This window comes from Ischnura elegans (genome assembly GCF_921293095.1).
Source record: "Ischnura elegans chromosome 13 unlocalized genomic scaffold, ioIscEleg1.1 SUPER_13_unloc_2, whole genome shotgun sequence".
Classification (NCBI taxonomy): domain Eukaryota; kingdom Metazoa; phylum Arthropoda; class Insecta; order Odonata; family Coenagrionidae; genus Ischnura; species Ischnura elegans.
The window spans coordinates 865,481-886,370 of NW_025791658.1; the positions used below are offsets into that span (position 1 = coordinate 865,481).

General features: G+C 39.0%; 1 protein-coding gene across 3 annotated transcripts in view; it reads left to right on the forward strand.

Moving 5' to 3' along the window:
* Positions 1–20,890, forward strand: part of LOC124172702 (trichohyalin-like) — a 97,538-nt gene that overhangs the window by 15,845 nt on the left and 60,803 nt on the right. For all 3 annotated transcript variants that reach the window (XM_046552168.1, XM_046552170.1, XM_046552169.1), the window contains exon 3: positions 13,541–14,332. In XM_046552168.1, coding sequence (XP_046408124.1) covers positions 13,541–14,332 — 792 coding nt within the window. The remainder of the gene's footprint in view (positions 1–13,540; positions 14,333–20,890) is intronic.

The window sequence follows — 20,890 nt, forward strand, 5'->3', positions numbered from 1 at the left end:
TGTTCCTAGGTATAATAATAATAATCTTTATTGTCCAGAGACCATATTCATGGTATAGGATTCGTCAATTTACAATATAATACAGAAATATTTTTTACAATTATGATTTTCTTTACCAAATGTTTACACGAAATGATTTTTTTCAATAAAAAAGTCATTTCATCACGGTATGTACATCACGTTCGTGTACCTCGGGACACTACCTATTGTTCCTAGGAACACTACTTCGATTGGTTACGAACAATAATTAAAGAGTGAAAAATGGACAAAAATATGATTTGTTTATTAAATTTGAAAATACATTAACGTGTCTTATAAAGAAAATTAACGTAGCTGAGGTGAAAACTCAATTTTAAAATATAACTCCTTTCAAGTAAAAATAAACTTAGGTTAAACCCACCCAACTTTAGAACATTCCTTTAAGTCCAATTATATACCGTATTTCTCTGAATATAGTCCCCCTCTGAATATAGTCCCCCCCACCCCCCAATTTTGAGGCTTCCGTTTCAGGAAAAGTTAAAAAAAAATGCGTTTGAATATAGTCCCCCCCCTTCACTTTTACCACAGGCATTTTTGGAAAAAAAGGGGGGACTATATTCAGACATATACGATAGTGTATTTCACACATAAAAGCAAATAATAGAATATTAGACCATAAAAAATGGTTGGCTGAATTTCTTGTTGAAAATAGCTCCAAAGGTACGTTATTCGTCATTATGATTGATATTAATTTAAAATAATTTACCGTATTATTACTTATTGAGGGATTATTTACTACTATATAATGACTTATTTGCTAATAACTTACATTCAGTCGAAATAAATATTATTTTGTTGTGCGGGTGGTTTATACTCTAATTTTGTTGTTAATTCATAGACATTGGTTGAACCTTAGATTTTGTCAAATAAACTTCAAATTTCATTTTTACAAACAATAAACATGTATCCACTCTTTAATATTATCCATTATCTCATATTTTCATAAAATTCATCTTCATAACCGTTTTATTCTGAAATCAGCCTGATTTTTCGGAAAATTTTAAACTTTAGAGCTCGGGCGGCAGTGGTTAATATTATCCTATTTGAAAAACATTTTGTGTGCGAGATCCTTATATCATTTCGCAACTTTCCCGCACAGGGATAATTTGATCAGGAAAAAAATTTTTTTTTCGGCCCACACTAGTATACATCCACCTTCCTCAGAGCTAGGTACGAGACTATGTATATATAGTGAAGGCACGTACCATCAGATGAGTTTGCCAACTCTAAAGTTGGACGATTTCGATCCCCGACCCTACTGGTTGGAAACCAGCGTCGATAGTGCATACCTTCACGTAGTCCACTGATGGTGGACGTCTCTTATTTAAAAGGAAAACCACGTGGGTTCTACGGCCCGCGATCACAAAAGAGAAGGTAAATACAGGAATTTTGGACCTCAATGCGAAGCACAGCAAAAACGAAATGACCTTGTCCAGATTTTGAATGGTTTTAGATATTTATTGGTAAAAAAAATAAAATAACCATAAGCAACTTCCTTCTAACTCTAATGAGGAATGAAATGTTACAGTGGAACCCCGATCTATCGTTCCCGCATTGATCGTTTTCCCGCATTCATCGTTCGCCGCTCCTGGTCCCAAATTAAGTTCCGTTATGACAATGTAATTTTTTCCCGCATCTATCGTTCCTCGAAGTATCGTTTTCCCGCATTGATCGTTTGAAGATTGCGGTCCTGTCGTATAATTTTTCCCGCATCCATCATTTGACGAAAATGAGACGAAGTGTTTACAATGTGTTATTTGTGGCTAATAACGACAGACATATAGTTTGAATCTTCCCCAGGAGATTGAAATACGAAAGGGAGAAGCTGAGTGCTGTGGGATAGTATCATTAGCGCATTTCCCAAGATCCGCTATCCCCCTCCATTCAGCATTCGCCTCTCCCCCTCTGAAGCTTTCCTCTTCTCCGAAATAAAAAAACGGCCCTAGCTCACGCTGTGATCGTATTATGAAGACCTTAGCTTTGAAGGAAAATATTAAGTTAGACGAGAACAATAGAAACGTGTTTCTTGCCCCCTGAATTTTTTCAGCCTATCTCCTTCAAAGTTCCCAGTTTCTGGAGGTCAACTGCTGCATGAATCACCTGTTAGCCCAAAAGGTGTCTCACAATGAATTTCGGCATTTGGTATTATTCTTTTATTAGATTTAAATATTTGTAATGTGCACGTGATTCAAAAAAGAATGATACCAAACATGACGTATTTCTAACGTTATTTAAGCATTTTAAGCATGGGAATAGAATAATACGATGGTGACTTCTGGTGAATATCGATATCCTCGCAGCAGATAGTGAGCTTCACGGCAGTTGATGCGGCATTTTTTTTCGAAAACGTACGCGGCATTTTTTTTCGCCAGCATTAGTACCGAACTTCACCTCGTACGAGTGGTTCCATACTTTCCAGGATGGGGTGACTAAAAGCTAGCGAATGTTTTCCGTGTGGGTTCAATAAAGTCCGGTTTCAACTTTATCAACTTATTCGTCTTCGGACCGTGGCCCTTCCGAAGACACAAGGGAGAACTTTAAAAGATGGACTGAAAATAATTGATAATTAAGAAAAGAATCCGGGCTAGAAATACGTGAATATTGCAGAACGCCTCGGTCCAGTTGCACATGACAGCAGGGGTGGGGGTGGAACGAGGTCCCTGGTGAAAACAAGAAGTGGGATGAAGCCGAGGATCAGGTGGGCGTGCCACTGACGATTAATGCAACATTGCCTCAATCATATTAAAAATTTAATTGCTAGAAAAGAACATTTCAAATAATGAACTATTTTTGGCCTTCTTGATCCATCTAATAACCAAACACTGTGTCGGCGAAAGCGGTTGCTTGAGGCATAGCATGCACATTTCTCTCGTAAATACGTATGCTTGAAATGGCATTTGATGGATAAGAATTTTTACATAAGATAAATGCTTAATAGCAGTGAAAATTCCGAGTGGAGTGTAAACATTTTTTAGCACGGCTCCTTGTTCCTTTGGGATATTTGAAAGAGTTATAAGTCGAATCAACAATATGACCTAAGTGTTTTGATAACGTAATAATATTCCTGTAATCAGCTAAAATCTTGTTTAAATCCATTAACCCTTTCGAGACGGCGGAGTTTTCGTCTTAGCATCACTGCTGCATTGAGCCCCAAGAGACTCTTCTTTCTCGTGGTACGGAGCATTTTTGGAGGACATTCATTGAGAAGGGTCTCGCGGAACCTTTTTCGACCCCTCCACGGTGGGACTCCGCATTATTTCGGACTCCGAGGGTAGTTGTGCTCCCTCCTTTCCGGGTTTACGACCATACCTGCGGCAGTCAACTTATGTATTGCTTATATGTATTTAGCATATGGATAATTGTTGCTTGGTCGTAAATTGCAGGCTTTGAATTGAATTCCTCACTTTTTTCTGAGCATTGTCAAATTTTAAACGAAGTTCTAAGGCCATTATTAAGGCATTTAATGCAGCAACAATTTCCATGTTGATGTTCATACATAACTCGAGATATTATATATTTTTACCGTAGAATTTCCTTTAAAAATTGAAAATGCTGTTCAAAAGACAAAGAATTAAATTCTTAGTTTATTTTTCTTGAGAAATGAACAAAAATTTGTTTCGAAACCTGACTGGATAAACAATTGTATGACCGCTGTCCCTTACCGCTAACATAAGAGGGGTGAAATAAGACGAGGGGTCTGGGTACCTGCTCCCGGATTCTGAGGGTAAATCCTAAACCCCGCAGGGTTGGGTCCCGAGACAAAGACGACGTAAACCGCGACCGTCCTAAAAGGGGGAGAGGTAGAAAACGTATATATACGGCTTTCGTTTTCCTGGCTAGGAAAATCTCACACGTAAATATACGGCCGTCGTCTCCCGGGTCAGGAAACGTCCACACGTATATATAAATGTGTAGTAGGGAAAAGGATAATGAATATCATAATTCGCAATAATCCAGCGTTTCCTGGGACATAGGCACCCCGTCCAAACAGTCCTGCATCGATCGTTTTCCCGCATTCATCGTTTTTTTCATCCATCCCCCTGAAAAACGACAGATCGAGGTTCCACTGTATCTTTTTGAATGACACACTAATGGAAAGAGAACGCAAAAATTCAATACCCCACCAAAATAAAAAAAACATACTTATTCATAACAAAATTCATAATGGCCTCTGTAGGAATCTCTTCTACAATTTTTATTATCGAGTTGATTGTCCACCTTGAATTTTACATGATCCACATCCGATCGTACTAAAGTGTCCAGCAATATTGGAATTTAAAGCACAAATTGCAAGGGCGGGAGAATAATTATACAGATTTTTGCTTTGTGACAAATTTATTAATGTTATTTGGAATAGGGTGGTTTCCTATTATTTTTTTATTGCCTTAATTGAAAGATTATGACTTCTGGAGTGCCCATTTCACACTCTTAGATTTTCGAATGACGATACGTACCTATTTTTTGCGATTAAATGAAAAGTGAAAAATTTAAAGAGCGCGAAAATGCGACGACTAAGTATGAGTGATGGGAAAAGTCCGTGTGACATATTTCTGGTTCCCGCTATCATTGTGTGAGGTGACCTTGGGGCGAGGCTTGAGCGCTGATACGACGCAGGATGCTAGCAGGTAGCAGAATACCGTGCTAGCTGGTGGCGCTTGGCTTAAATAAGGATTATTAGTACCCTATCAAACGAAGAAAACTTTCCGACTTTAGGCAGTTTTAATAGTTGATTATTAAGACATGTTTCCCTGAGCTCTGTGCCACATGCATGCATTGGTAATCTCAGATGATGTAAAACTCCTATCCTCTCGTATAGAAACTAGGTCCCTGTGACGTCATGTGGAGTGGCATTGCATGTGCGCCAATCTGGCCCTTTTCAAATGAGGATAAAATTGACCATTGCCATTTGTCTAAGCTGGGATTTCTAAAACAAATAATTTGTATATTATGAATACACTAATGGTGGGTAACGAATCGCAATCAATGCCTTTTGTTTTCTTTGATGAAGGAGACTACCCTATTGTTCCTGAGTCACTATTGCAAACGATCACCTCCACACGAGGTGTCTTCTTAGCGGAAGAAATGCTGGTTGGAGTAGGGAGAGTGGATAATTCACTATCCAGGGAGAAGGGTATTTGTAGAGTACTTATTTCAGGCGTGGCTCCTCGTCAAGATCACCGCTGGGCACGTCATCAATAGAGCGGGGAATAAAAGTCTTTCGACTTTTTGTAAAAGTGGGACTTTTGTGGTTTTAAATACAAATCTTCACCAATCTCATCAAATAGAACTGTTTTTTATGACTTTCTTAGACTTTTTGGGACTTTTTTTTTTGCTGTGGCGGGACTTTTTCGATTAAAAGAGACTTTTCTGGGACTTTATTGAAAATAGCTGCCTAAGTTAATATCGTTTTCAACGTATAAACTTATTTTGACCGAACGTCGCACAGCATTTACCATGGAGAACATGGAAAAATACCTTATCCGTCATTACTTCATTAAATCGTTTTTTGGCAATACAACTCAAAGTGAATGAAAATATGTTTTTTTTCTTTTATTTTTTAAATTTTTTTTATATTTTATATCATGCAATTAATAAATAAAATCTGTAATCCATAACCTGTAATTTGACTTTAATGTCCCCATTTCAAAATAAAGATAGATATTGATCAGCTAAAAAAATTACAGGGTTCAACTATATTCTCAAGCAATTGCTGATCATCAAAGAAAGTGTTATTCAGAATTTAAAAAAATATTTTGTTAATTATGGTGATCTCCTGTCTTAAAAGTCCATAAAATAACACGTAAACCCTCGAATCCGCATCTCTACCCTCTTTTCTCCATCAATTCAATTAAATTCAGCCACTTTCTCATGGAAATAACTCCGACTTTTAAAGAGAATGTTTTCAAAAATATTGACGACTTTTTTTGAAAAATTGGAGACTTTTTTTCCACGCTCTAGTCAAGGCCGTAGCCAGAAAATATTTTCGGGGGGGGTGGGTTTATGGAATAGTAGACAAACATTAAATATGCATATTTATTATAAACCCTTAAAGGAAAATATAAAAATATTATTATAAAATTGAATTTAGCCTTCTAGTTTTTTTTTGCAGCGACCAAATGAATTAACGCCTCAGTGGGTGTCGATGTCAATTCTGCGGTCCCTCAGGAGGCTCATAAGTCACTCACCTCTCTAATAATTCACAGCACTATTATTTCACACACTGCACTACAGCTACACACACTGCACCTACAAATTCGCTTGGATAATTATTGACTTGAGTCGCATTGGACTACTAGATGTCCCTGCGCCGCTATATAATATCGTCGTGTGAGCACCAAGCGAGCACAAAGTATCTATTTAATTTTTTTCATTTCGGGGGGGGGGGATTAATCCCCCTTGATCCCCCCCTGGCTACGGCCTTGGCTCTAGTCATCAATCACAGGCTTTTGGTTGCCTGAGGTTTTGGGGATGATTGGCGCATTGGCATTGTACGACGTGACGAATCTCCTTGACACTGCACCTAGACCCTCTTTTCCCCCTCTCATGCTCCCAGGTGCCCTGCGGACCTTTGCTTCCCAGGCTACCATGGTATATGGGCATGCCTGCTTACACCTCCCACCAACATATCACCCAGATGCCTTGCGCCAGGCCCATTTTATGCCCAGGGGTGCTGACTTACAAAAAATATTGGGGGGGCCCAAACCGGGGATCTGCCCATAGGCAGATCCATGGTGGGGGCGCGTGCCCCCCCCCCCAGACCCTCAGAAATATGGAAGATTTTTAATACGGTCCCATTACATTGCGTTCATTTTGTATTACGAGATATCCTTGTGCCCCCCCCCCCCCTAGAACATAATCCTGGATACGGCCTTGCTTGTGCCCCCACTCCAGAAAGAAATCCTGGATCCACCCCTGGATTTGCCCCAGGAAGTTTTATAAGTAGTGAGTTTTTAGTTTTTTTAAGCATTTGAGAAGAATCATTTGATCAACAATAGAGCCCTGATAACTGGAATCTCGATACGTGGACACTCCGGGGAAAATCGACAAGCCTGACACATTTTTTCGTCACACCCATAACCAATTTTTGAGGGGGCTCGGGCCCCCTCAGGCCCCATGGAGTCGGCGCCACTGTTTATGCCATTGTTCACATGAGACAATACCAAAATGACATGCGAAACCCTGGTGTAATGCGAAACCCTAGCTGGTCTAATGCTGTGCCTGCACAAATATGAACCAGCAAAAGTTCGAGACAGGGAGCGTCCGAAGCGAAAAATAGGATAAAAACAAAATGTTACATGTGCGGGTCATGCTGTCACAATATATTATATTATTTTTGAATGGATAAAGAGAAAATTATTTTGTCTATAAGTTATACTTTGTTCTTTGTATATTGTAAGTATCAAATGAGCATGTATTTAAAAAATAGCTTGTGTGCTCATGTATTTATTCCTTCAGATTTGTATTCACGTTTTTTGTTTTGTCACGTATCGGATTCATAATGATAATGCTTCAGAAAATTATTAGGTACGCAACTAAGTCTCCGCTGTTTGTTAACAGATGGCTATGGCAGTGATTACTGATGGATTTTGATGTATTGGAAAGGTCATGAATTAAGTGTAGACATTTGGTAAACAAACTGCTCGACAACTATGGTGAGTTTTTTTAGCGTCATCTCCTTATTGTTGCGTGAAAATGTCCGCGTTTTTGTCAGGTAACCGTCATTTGCAGGGGGGTGTTTATTTTCCTATTTCATTCGAAGGAAACAGAGGCTGAAGTGCATCGAGAGCTCCAAAAAGTTTAAGGAGGTACTGCTCTAAGTGTAACAACGTGCCGTGACTGCTTTCGTCGCTTCAAAGACGGTCATTCCTAAGTTGACGTGAAGGATGACCAAAAACCTTTGAAGACACTGAATTGGAGGCATTGCTCGATGTAGAACAATACCAAACTCAAGAAGAGATTGCTCATGCATTAGGAGTTACCCACCAATCCATTTCCAAGCGATTGGATGTGTTGGGATTTATAAAAAGCTAAGAAACTTGGATTCCTGGATTGGATCCCGTGGCATCATGCACCCGGCATGATGCCACGGGATCGCACACTTGTAGAGCGGTGAATTCGAAAAGGAGATAGCTGTAGCGTTCGGAGGCTCATGCTTCTTGCATATGCAGACAGGATTTTTATCCTTCTCGTTGCAAAGGAATAGTTTTCTTTTATAATTTATTCATCTTTGGGTGTGCACTTGCTAACATGCGTATACGCACGCGCCGCCACTAGTGAGTCTACAGCATGACAGTAGGGTGGTCCTTATTTTTAAAGTTAATAATAATAATAATAAATTTATTGGTGCCAAAAGATATGCAAAAACATATATAGGACCCGTCAAAAAAGATAAACACTTACACAAGAGATTCGGAATGAACATTACATAAAAGAATGTTACACAGTTACAACAAAACAATTAAGAATTGAGGAATTCCTCAATAGAATAAAAGGTATTGTTTAAAAGGTACATCTTTAATTTAGAGGAGAAATTTCCTTTCAACTTTTCATCTTTTAATGAGGCAGGTAGGTTATTATAAATCCTGCAACTCATGGTGACAGGACCAGTATTAAAAATACAAAGGTTATGTTGTCTCACAGCATAATTGTCTCTGCTTCTCGTGTTATGATTATGAATATCAAGATTCTTTAGAAGTGTCAAGTGAGAATGGTGATTTCTTATAAGCATCGCAGCACAATAAATATAAATACAAGGTAGGGGAAGGATTTGTAACTTTTTAAAAAGATTGCGACAGCTGTCTCGTTTCCTAGCTTTGCAGATGATTCTGACTGCCCATTTCTGTAATTTAAAATACGAACAGCCTTAGGGGATAGACCCCAGGCTAAAATACCATATCATACCATATATAGTTTTCGAATTTCTTTTGGGACACCCCTCAGTTTTGCTCCATTTGGTGAGAAAATAAATCGTGTAAATTATTTCTGCAATCGGATACCGGGAGAACGTGCCGCATCACACTTACAGTTTTGAATTTTGGTATTTTTCAGACATAACTGAAGATGATGTCACTCTCGATGATGACTATTCTATCACTTTTTTGTCTTCTACAGCGACTCGTTGGACATTTATATTGTATCACCTCATATATCTTTCGTTTATGCCCATTGGTTCTCGGGATATCGCACCGAGAGTGAGCGCGCGCCACCCCAGGCAACACTTAGGGTGCCACGCGGGTTGCATACTCTCAAAATGTGTTGATTGTTCACCCAGCGTAAAACCATAAAAATCTTTAGATAAACTTTAAACTTTGTCAATATAACCTTGAATACTATATTAATCACTGTTAATTGCCAAAAAGGGGCTTAGCAGAATTGATTTATTCCCCATATCTAAAGCTTATATCTAAGTGCTTCTACCTAAATTCAGCCTGAATGTTCGCAAAATATTAGACTTTGGGGCTCGGGTGGCGGTAATTAGTATTATCCGATTTTGAGAAATGTGAGATCTGAGCACTGATCTCAGCTAGCGACGGACGTAACTTGGAATGATTCATTTATAACCATTTTTTCACGATAAAGTTGTATTTTCGTCCAAAAAACAGCGGGAACTTAGTTGCGTACCCAATGTATATATATTTTCTGGCTTGCCTCGTATTTAATTTTTAAGATGGCAGCTTCCGTGCTGGTTTTTTTTACCATTGAAGCTACCTAAAGCTCCTTTTATTTATGTTTTTTTTACCCTTTTCTCTGCAGTTCAATCTCCGAAAACCTTCCCCTCACATGCGCCGAAAAGGTTTCTAATGGAAATAATAAGTCTGGTGTATACTAACATTCAAATTCAGTAATTCCAGTGATTTTACGTCGGATTAATTTTTTCCCACAATACCCACATTGACTCGTGGATACATGGTGAAGGTGGATATTGAGTGGTTGGACCAACGTTGAGTCCACGTTGACTTTAACCCTTTCGCTGCTGTTCAATCTCTGAAAACCTTCTCCTCACATGCGATGAAAAGGTTAAAATGCGTTTCCTGGGCCCATGGAGCAGGTGCTTCAATAATAGGTTTGGTACACCCTCCAAAGGGTCCCTAATCCAGGACCCTATCCTCGACAAGCTAAAAATGGCCATTTTCCGATGGTCCGCAGCCACGTCTTTAGCAAAGTTAACAAAATCGTTATTTTTCATCGCAGAAACACGGTTCAAAGGCGTACTTGATCACACGGTTGGCAGGAGTGCGATGAAAACAAACATTTTTTGATGATCGGATTGATTGGTTGATTTTCAAATTGCAGTCAGAGCGGTCACTTTTCGGAAGGGAGGCTGGTAGGGTCGATGAGACGGTCATGAGTGGGTGAGCTCGTCGAGGAAAGGGTCCTGGATTAGGGACCCTTCGAAGTTCTTTTGCGAAAGTGCATGGGAGGGAGGAAGAGAAGTACGTCTACAGCAGTCTGCCGTGCGAACGTACTATAGGTACGTTCACAGCAATGAAAGGGCTAAAGTTTCTCTCACGGCTAGGGATAAGTAAACGTGAATTTTTTACTGTTGGCTTGATTCCCCCCATCGATAAGCATACAGAATACAAAGCCAATGAAGCTCTTGCTTTATTTATTATCCGTGACGTAAGGAAAAATGTAAATGAATATGATTTTATTCTATTAATGACTCGTGGCCTGCAGGATTTCGCCAATAGGGAACTATGGGGTAATTTGAATATTAGGGCTCCTTTTACGGTTAGGAAACGTTGTTATGAAGTGTCAATTCCTGGTGGTACTCAATATTTCCTTTGCTTTGATTGTTATACTGCATTTTTGATTTCAATAAAAGATGTGGATGTTTATAACATGAGATTTGCTAATTACAATATATCACAGGAATATCATAGATACATTGTAACTAGTATAGATTTTCTAATTAGAGACTTTAAACAAAATTTCAATTGCTGGTGCTCAAGATGCATCACAACACCTCTTATAATTGTTGATGACAGCTCCAGGTTGAATATTACGTGAAAGGGTTAAAAAAATTTGTACATTTAAGTTCGGAGTAATAAATTCTAGGGATGAGTCGATTCCACCGATTCTCGTGCACGGAATCGGAATCGAGAATCGATCGCCTACAGTCGATTCCGATTCCATCGATTCCAGGAAGATATATGTTATGAGCATAGACTTTAAGCATACGGCATAAAGGCCGCTACACACCTAAGCGGCCGCGGTGTCAGCCTTGCCCGTGCGGAGGATACGCCCGGCACGTGGGTGCTGCGACGAACATGCCTAAGAGGCCTCGGAAACATGAAAATGTCGGCAAGAGCGACAAACCCTGAAATGGCAAGTGTTCATGAGCAACTCTAATTGGGAAAAAAATGGAAACCACAGGATTGGGAAGCAATGTATACGTTTTTCATTCTTTTATTAACCGCTGGTCACGGCAAATTAAATTATTGCGATGATGAATAACCATCGCAGAATTCATCTGGAACACCAATTTTAACGTATAATAGATCCAAATAAATATATATATTTTTTTTTCAAATGATATTTGATATCTGATAATAATAAAAAAGTGCCGAGAGCGGGTTTTTGTGTGAAAACAAAGTTTCTTAAAAATTCGCGCAGAGAGTGGGTTTTTTATGTAACTTTTTTCACAGACTAACACGCATCTGCATAAATAATAAAAATTTAGGCACATTCGCGTTTGTATAGCCCAGTTTCATCAATGCAACCCTTGAGAAAGTTGATAATTGCTTGGCATAAGCCGCCGCTTACGCCTCCACGGACTCGACAGGCTGCTCTGGTATGTATGAACGCAATGAACGCTACATTATTGTTTAGCCACCGCGGCTATTGTTATTTTATTCCATTCAATTTTTAAATTTTAATGACAGCAATCCTACAAAGAAATCAATATCCCACCTGTTAGAAGGAACAAGAATCGGTGGAAACGGAATCGAGAATCGATTTGAAGGAATCGGAATTGGAATAGAAAAAAAGTGGAATCGACTCATCCCTAGTGCAAGGTTTCAATGGTATTCTGCTGTTCTTTTCCAGTGACTGTTCTTCTAGCGGAGCAGTACTTCTTTTCCTATTTGAGTCTTGATATTGAGTAAGATTCTTTTCCCAGATCTTCTTGTTCCTTTCAATAGTAGTTGCACATACCTTATGAGACATTACGATTTCAAATTGCAGTTGGAGACTTGGAACAAATTAATAAGAAATTAAGAAAAAGAATTAACAAGAAGATCACTAACTTATACAGTTATATACTGAAAAATTGGAGAATGTTCTAGAACTTTCTGGACACTTCTATTAAGTAATATAAGATTCAATACTGCCATAGAAGACTTCAGAGAGTCTTACAAACATCCAGACTACTCTATAGAGTTCCATCATACATATTGAGATCTTTGAAGAACGTTTGACAAGATTCTATAGAGAACAGGAATGTACCTTGTGTATGGCTGAAATTCTAACAAGCAATTTCTTGTTGGGGGTGACCTTTTTAAAAAATAGAACAAAACTAAGACTTCTGACGTTATTTTTGGGGCAAAGTTCATCCGTTTGTGGTACAGGAAATCAAATATAAATATAAATCATTTAATAAAGTTATCAGAAAGAACAACGAAATCAAAATCAACACCGCAGAAGCAGCGAACTCCTCTGTAAATGACCTCAGCGACCAGAAGAAAGCCTTCCTGCCATACATTAAGGGGATGACTGACAGAATAGGAAATATCCTACGCAAATTCCAGATAAGGACAATATTCTCGCCTCACGTACAGATAAAACATCTATTGAAAACCGTCAAGGATAGAACTCCACTACAAGTCGAAGGGGTATACCAAATTCCTTGCCAGACCTGTGGGAAGAACTACATCGGCGAAACAGGCAGATCGGTTAAAACACGCCTAGAGGAGCACGAGAGAGCAATTCGACTGGGGCAGTCAACGAAGTCCGCGGTAGCCGAACACGCAGCGCTGGGCCACACAATCGACCTTAAGGAAGCAAAAATTGTTGCGAGAGTGAAAGGCTTTAAACAGGGACTCGTAAGAGAAGCAATAGAAATATCTAAAGAGGAGAAAAACAACTTCAACAGAGACACTGGCCTTAAAATCAGCCGTACTTGGCAACTCGTAATCGGCAAAAATAATCGACAACCTACTCCTCCAACCTCTCACTCCCCTCCCCCCCCCCACCTGACACGTATACCTATATATACCAATTTTAAATCCCACCTCTTCAGATTCCCTTGAGAAAGCGACCAGCATCGGTCGGGAAACGTTGGGGCCACCCAAAATCTGACGCGGCGACATAGCCCAAAAGTTTTAATTCAACATGACGAGCACCCGCGAAAGTTTTAACGAAGACATATTACTATTATCTCAAAAGAGGATTCTTCTCAAGAAATAAAGTTTTTCCTCATTTTTTAAAATGCAATTTTTATCTAATGTAATGTGTGGATGGTTATCCCTAATAATAAATTCATTCATTCTTTTTTTCTCAGTACTGGACCAAGTCATCCCATGTTTTCCCTCCGCCAATCGGAGACAATGGAGGATGAAGAGTCTGACGCTCAAAAGCGGCTGCAAAAGAGACGTGCTGCGATGCGCGAGTACCAACGTCAACGTAGGACCATCCAGAGACGACCGCAGAGGGAGAGGGAACAAGCGCAACAGCGTGAGTACCGCCAGCGTAGGCAGCAGGAGCTCACTGCAGCTCAGCGGCAGGCGCAACGGCAGCGAAACACGGAAATTCAGCGCCTGATTAGAGCCAAATGGAGTGAAGACAAACGCCAGGAGCAGAGGCGGCGGAATACAGAACTCCAGCGCCAGATTAGAGCGAGGCGCAGTGAAGAGGAGCGGCAGCAGCATGCAGAATATGTGCGCCAGATTAAAGCCAGGCGCAGCAAAGAGGAACGCCAGCTTCAGCGGCAGCGACACGCAGAACATATGCGCCAGATTAGAGCCAGGCGCAGTGAAGAGGAACGCCAGCTTCAACGACAGCGACACACAGAATATGTGCGCCAGTTGAGAGCCAGGCGCAGTGAAGAGGAACAACAACTTCACCGGCAGCGACACGCAGAATATATGCGCCAGTTGAGAGCCAGGCGCAGTGAAGAGGAACGCCAGGAGCAGAGGCGGCGGAATACAGAACTCCAGCGCCAGATTAAAGCGAGGCGCAGTGAAGAGGAACGCCAGCTTCAGCGGGAGCGACACGCAGAATATATGCGCCAGATTAGAGCCAGCCGGAGTCTTAACAAGGGCCAACTGCGGAAAACAAAACTTAGGCAAGGAAGGTATGAATGAATGAATTTATTACTCCAACCTTGAATGTACACTTTTTTTAACAGCACAAAATGAATGGAGCTTAAGGTAGCTTCAATGGTTAAAATAAAAAAACCAGCATGGAAGCTACCATCTTAAAAATTAAATTCAATGCAGGCCAGTAAACAAAAAGAAAGTATATACAGTAAAACCTCTTTACATCGTAATGGAGGGGACCAAATTTTGGGCAATTTGATGTATGGAGGTTCACTATGGAGAGGTTTTAGTGATATGCACCAATTTTTCATACCTTTTGGAAATGAAAGGCACTACAGTCTTTTAAACCATTATATTTATGCGTTTAAATAAACATTCATGCATTAGTGAACATATATTTATTATTTAATGACAACACAAATTAAGTGAGCGCTATCGTGCGATTTTTACCATGATTTGAGAGAAAATGATGTGATCTCTCTTAATTCAACAGTCACTTAAAATGATTAGGATAGTTGGATATCTTTTTTTTATTTACTGTGAGGTATACTCTCATACGGAAATGGCCAAATACTCAAAATGGCCATAACTAATGGTTAACGTGAAAATTACAGCATATTAAAGGTGCATAAGAAAAAAAAATAAGGGTGAAACAATTATCGCTGAAAATGTCATTCCATGTATGTAATTGCAGTTGCATTAATGGTCTGTAGTTGTCTCGGTACAATTTGCGGAAGTAGTTAGGCCGTCTCGGGGGTGTCTCCTTGGTATGATAAGTGGAGGTTTTACGATATAAAGAGGTTCACTACAAAGAGGTTTGCCTATAAATTTACATGTAAATCTGACGGGACCGTAGGGGTTGTATGAAGTATGGAGGTTTATGATGTAAAGAGGTTCACTACAGAGAGGTTTTACTGTATAATTTTTTGAAACATTGTCATTATGAAACATATACGTGACAATAACTTTCAATAAACAAGAACAAAGTATAATATATGGACAGAACAAAATAAATTTCTTTTTCCTTCTTTCACAAAAATATAAAAATAATATATAATAATATGTATGTTATTCACAAACACATCAAAAAAGAACATTTATATTATCATGGGATAACAACCGCCTTTTGTTTGGCCTTTTAAAACTTTATTTATACTCTTTAACTCTTTGATCAAACAAGGTAATTTATTAAAAATCTTCGGCCCCAAATAAAGAAACGATCTTTTAAATAAAGAAAGATTAGGATTAGGAACTAGAAAATTAGCATTCCTACGTAAGTTATAACCATGCTCGGTTCCAGAAATTACTGGAAAACTACCACTTCGAATAAAAAAATATAACTTTAAAGTTTTATAAACAAACATATACCTTAATGGCAATAACTTAAGACTAAATAGGGGGTAAGAAGGCTCAAAACGATTTTTATTGGCAATTATTCTAATTAACTTATTTTGGAACCATTTAGGACTTGACATGGTGGAAATGCAATATATCGATGGCTAAGTTCTAACAACACTTATCTGAAAAATAGCAACTTTTCAGGAGAGCAAAAAAATGATTGATTTATTTTACTTGTGCACTTGTGCAAAAACCAAAATTGTGGGTGAATCCCGTAAAAAGTTATCACCGCGGCTAGTCCCGGTATGGGAAGGTATGACACCATTTCAGGCTCGACATGACATACATGTATGCCACCGGTCACCAGTAATTTACAATTCACGCAACCCGCATTACACACATGTAATTTGACTTACATGAAGTAGTAAACTTTTCATATTTCCCTTTATAATACTTCTTCTACCGTTGATGCTTTAGGTTAATGACGAAAATATCTTGGAATTAGTCTTTACGCGTATTTTTTTTATTTCAAAGGTCGTAGATTTAATTTTTTTCATGTCACAGAACTAGAACACACAATGAACGGCAAGAAAAATATAAATTTATGGAATAAGCATTTTTTTTTAATCAAAGCAAATCTATGTTACCTCAGAGTTATTGCAAAATGGAAACATTTCAATAAAAATTCTTACAAATTTTTATGATATATTTGAAAGCAAGGCCATAGAGCCCTGGTGGAAATGCAATACATATATCGATGGCTACGTTCTAACAACACGTATCTCTGAAATAGCAACTTTTCAGGAGAGCAAAAAAATGATTGATTTATTTCACTTGTAATTAAAAACCAAAATTGCAGGTGACTCCCGTAAAAATTATCACCGCGGCTAGTCCCGGTATACTTAAAACTAGTCTAGAGCGAACACCTCTATGTGTTCTATGTCCGGGCCTGCTCTCCGGCTGTGCGCACGATTTGGACTGCTCGTGGTATCATATGCCCAGCAGTCCATACCATCTAGTCCGGTAGTGTCCGCAAATATCCACAGGGAAGAATGACGCCTCGGTAGCTTAACTGGCTAAAGCACTCGACCGGAAATCGGGGGATCCAGGTTCGAATCCCGGTCAAGGCGAATGATTTTTTCTCTGTGGATCTTTTGCATGATTGTGCATTGCGGGTGACTCCCGTAAAAAGTCATCACTGCGGCTAGTCCCGGCATACTTTAAACTAAAAACCAAAAGTTTGTAATACTGAAAAAGAAGCATTTATTTGCAAACTAAGGGTTGTTATTTGCTTGTGTTTCATTTTTTATAATGTTATTACACTTTGTTTAAGATACCTGTCTCAAACCGGCCGAATTTGAGATACGTGTTGTTAGAATGTAGCCATTGATATCCATTATAAAATGTAAACGACACATGGTAATTTTCAGGCTTAACACTTTGAGTGCCGGCTGCTAAATTTAAAGCCCTCCTGAAAAATCCAGCCATTTTATATTCGTACATTTTTTAAAACATAAGCATCAAAAATATATTTATATCGATGTGCATTTCAATAAAAATGGACTTTGCTCTTCTTTTCGAATGAGTTGAATAACATTTATTGCTAATTTTTAAATATGTAATTTAACAATGAAAACCTACTGTTTTTGAAAAATAAAGTAGTTGCAACAAATGCTGTACCGCCGTAGCATGCATAATAATTTTTTTTATACGCTCAATTTGAACTACTTAAAGCATGGAAATCATAAAAAAGCATTGTTCCAAGCAAAGCATTATAAATCCTGGATGACAAAAAGGGTCAATGCACCCTCAATGAACGGTTCATTGGCCCAAAGAATTTTTACACAAAGTGGCCTAAGATGAGGATGCCGGTAGCTAAAGAGGACTTTTCGTCCTCAAAACATGAAGTGTACTCTTTTTCCATCGAGCAGTTGATTTTTGAAAAAACAGAATCCCTAAGCACTGAACTGGAAAAGTACCAGGGGTGAATTATTACGGCTTCACGCATGGAAAGCCAATTAAATAGAAATACGTAATAATACGGCCATGGCAATCTTCAGAAAGATTAACAGGACGTAATATTACGTCCATGGCACACGAAGTGTTGAGGCTAGAGGGCGTTTCAGGCACAACCAATACTAAGGGGTATGGCATACCAGCCAGAGTAACCGGGAGGTGCGGTGGCCCTCTGTCACAAAAAAAGTTAAAGTAAATTGTTCAAAATAATGAGTTTAATGGACTTCTGAGGGATATTTTATTAATCCTCACTCTATTCCATAAGTAATGTTAACCCAATTGAGTAAAATAGATTTACCTAAAAAAAATTTCTGAGCTCTGAAAATTTTCTGAAATATTACGGCTTCACGCAAACAAAGACAATTAAATAGAAATACGTAATATTACGGCCATGGCAATCCTCAGAAGGAATAGCAGGACGTAATATTACGTCCATGGCACGCAAAGTTTTAAATAAATCCACTGCTGACCATGGTTTTGACACTCTGGTATGGTTCTTTGAGTCTGAATAAAATTACCCACTGGGTCAAATTACCTTTTATCTATAATGCATACTCCTAATTATCTGGGCTAATGACGGAGAGAGGATGTACAAATAATCAGAAAACGCGAATAAACCAAACTATCAGTAAACCCTTTTCGCTACAAATGTCAAAAATATAGTAAAACATCTATGTAGTGAACCTCTTTACATCCTAAACCTCTACACTTGATACCACCCCTATGGTCCTGTCAGATTTACATGTAAATTTTAGGCAAACCTCTTTGTAGTGAACCTCTTTACATATATCATAAAACTTCTATTTATCATACCAAGGAGATACCCCTGAGACAGCCTTACTACCTCCATAAATCGTACCGAGACAACTAGAGAAAGGTATCCAACTATCCCAATCATTTTAAGTGACTGTTGAATTGAGAGATATCGTATTATTTTCTATAGAATCATGGTAAAAATCATGCGATAGCGTTTGCTTTGTGTAATTATTAAATATATTTTCACCGACGCATGCATGTGTGTTTAAGCACAAATATAATGGTTTAAAAGACAGTAGTACACTTCATTTCCAAAGGATATCAAAAAATGGTGCCTATCACTAAAACCTCTCTATAGTGAACCTCCATACATCAAATTGCCCAAATTTTGGTCCCCTCCATTGCGATGTAAAGAGGTGTTACTGTACCACCAAAAATTAGAGGCATAAAGGAAGTTGGTAACACTATACAGGTAGTCCCCAACTTTCGTGCACAATGCATTCCTGAAAACCTGTACAATAGTCATAGTCGAACCATTGAGTCCCATACTAATAGGGTGATTTCCTATTATTTTTTTATCGCCTAAATCGAAAGATTATTACTCCTGGAGTACGCATTTCATGCTTTTAGATTTTTAAATGACAGTACCTATTTTTCGCGATTAAATGAAAGGTAAAAATTTTCAAGCGCACAAAAACGCGACGGCTAAGTATGAATGCCGGGAAATCTCTCCGTGTGACGTATTTCTGGTTCCCGTTGTCGGCGTGTGAGGTGACCTTGAGGGAGGCTTGAGTGCTGATACGACGCAGGCTGCTAGCGGGTAGCAGAGTACCCTGCCAGCAGATAGCGCTTCACTTAAATAAGGATTATTAATACCCTATCAAACGAAGGAATCTTTCCGACCTCAGGCAATTTTAATAGGTGATTGTTAAGACATGTTTCCCCGAGCTCTTTGCCTCATGCATGCATTGGTAATTTCAGACGATGTAAGACTCCTATCTACTCGTATAGAAAGTAGGTCCCTGTGACGTCTCGTGGAGTGGCATCGCATGGGCGCCAATCTGGCCGTTTTCAAATGAGGACAAAAATGGACCATTGCCATTTGTCTAAACCGGTATTTATAAAATGAAATAATTTGTATATTATGAATACACTAATGGTGGGTAACGAATCACAACCAATGCCTTTCGTTTTCTTTGATGAAGGAAACTACCCTATTTGATGGCAATATTTTATAATGTTTATAATTTGTTTATCACAATATTATTAGGGAAGGAAGAAGGTAGGTGGAAGGGGAGGCTGGGGAAATCTCAAGGGGGTGATGTTGAGTTGTGGGTGGGTGGAGAGGGGTGGATGACCGTTGGCTGGGAGTTTGGGAGGGTTTTTAGTGGCTAAGGTAACGGGGGGGGGGTGTCTTTAGGAGTAGGGGGAGGGGAAGGATTATGGGCTGCAGGTTTTTCCGTAAGAGTCAGCAAGGCTTTTTTGGAGTGGGGAAAGGTCGCAATCAATGCCTTTCGTTTTCTTTGATGAAGGAAACTACCCTATTAGGGGTTATGTTCTGAAAAAATGACACATGTGGCAGGACAGTTTCTTGGCTCTGGAGACGAAAGCAGAAAATTTTCGTCGGAGATTTTCCAGTGCAGGTGAATGAATGCCTAATATATATGTTTCCTAGCTCTCCCCCTTTTTTGATGGTTGCGAGTGTGCGATATATTTGTTACGGGACCGATCAAAGCAGGAATTAGGCCGTACCCTCGAAATCCAGGAGCAGGTTCCCGGACCCCTTGTCTTATATTACCCCTCTTAGCAGATAGGGACTGCGGTCAAATTCCCAGATATAGGGAAGTGTGTTTGAGGTTCATGAACAGGAAATTGTTGCTGCATTAAATGCGTTAATATTAGAGATGGGTCGAATAGCAGATTTCTCGAATTCGAATATCGAATTCGAATATTAAATCATTGCTCGAATATTCGAATACCTCGAATTTCGAATACTAAATGATGAATGCTGGAATGTTTGACTCGGTTGCCTATGCAGCAGGCAACTCAAGATTTTGGGGAGTAATTTTGATTTACTTTAAAGGATTCGAACAGGAATTTAGCTGATTAATGAATATTTTAATTTTATGGAAACAATTGGGCATATAATTAATTCAACTAACATCGCTTTACCCCCACTTCTGCTGCCAAGTGCTAGCTGACAATCTGAGGCATTTTGCAAAATACAAGCTCTTTTCCACCGGATTTTCTTCAATTATTTTCAGTCCATCTTTGGGAGTTCTCACGAGATAAGAAGATGAATTGGAATTGCTATCAGGGAGAAACCAAATATTCTGTGAAAATATCCCTTTGTCTGGGACTGTAAAAATAAAGATTTATAGCACCACTCATTAATTGTAACTTGATATATGTTTTCGAAAAAAAATACCGCATCAACTTCCAAGAAGCTTTGCTGCTCATATCGAGTTTCGCCAGAATGCTAG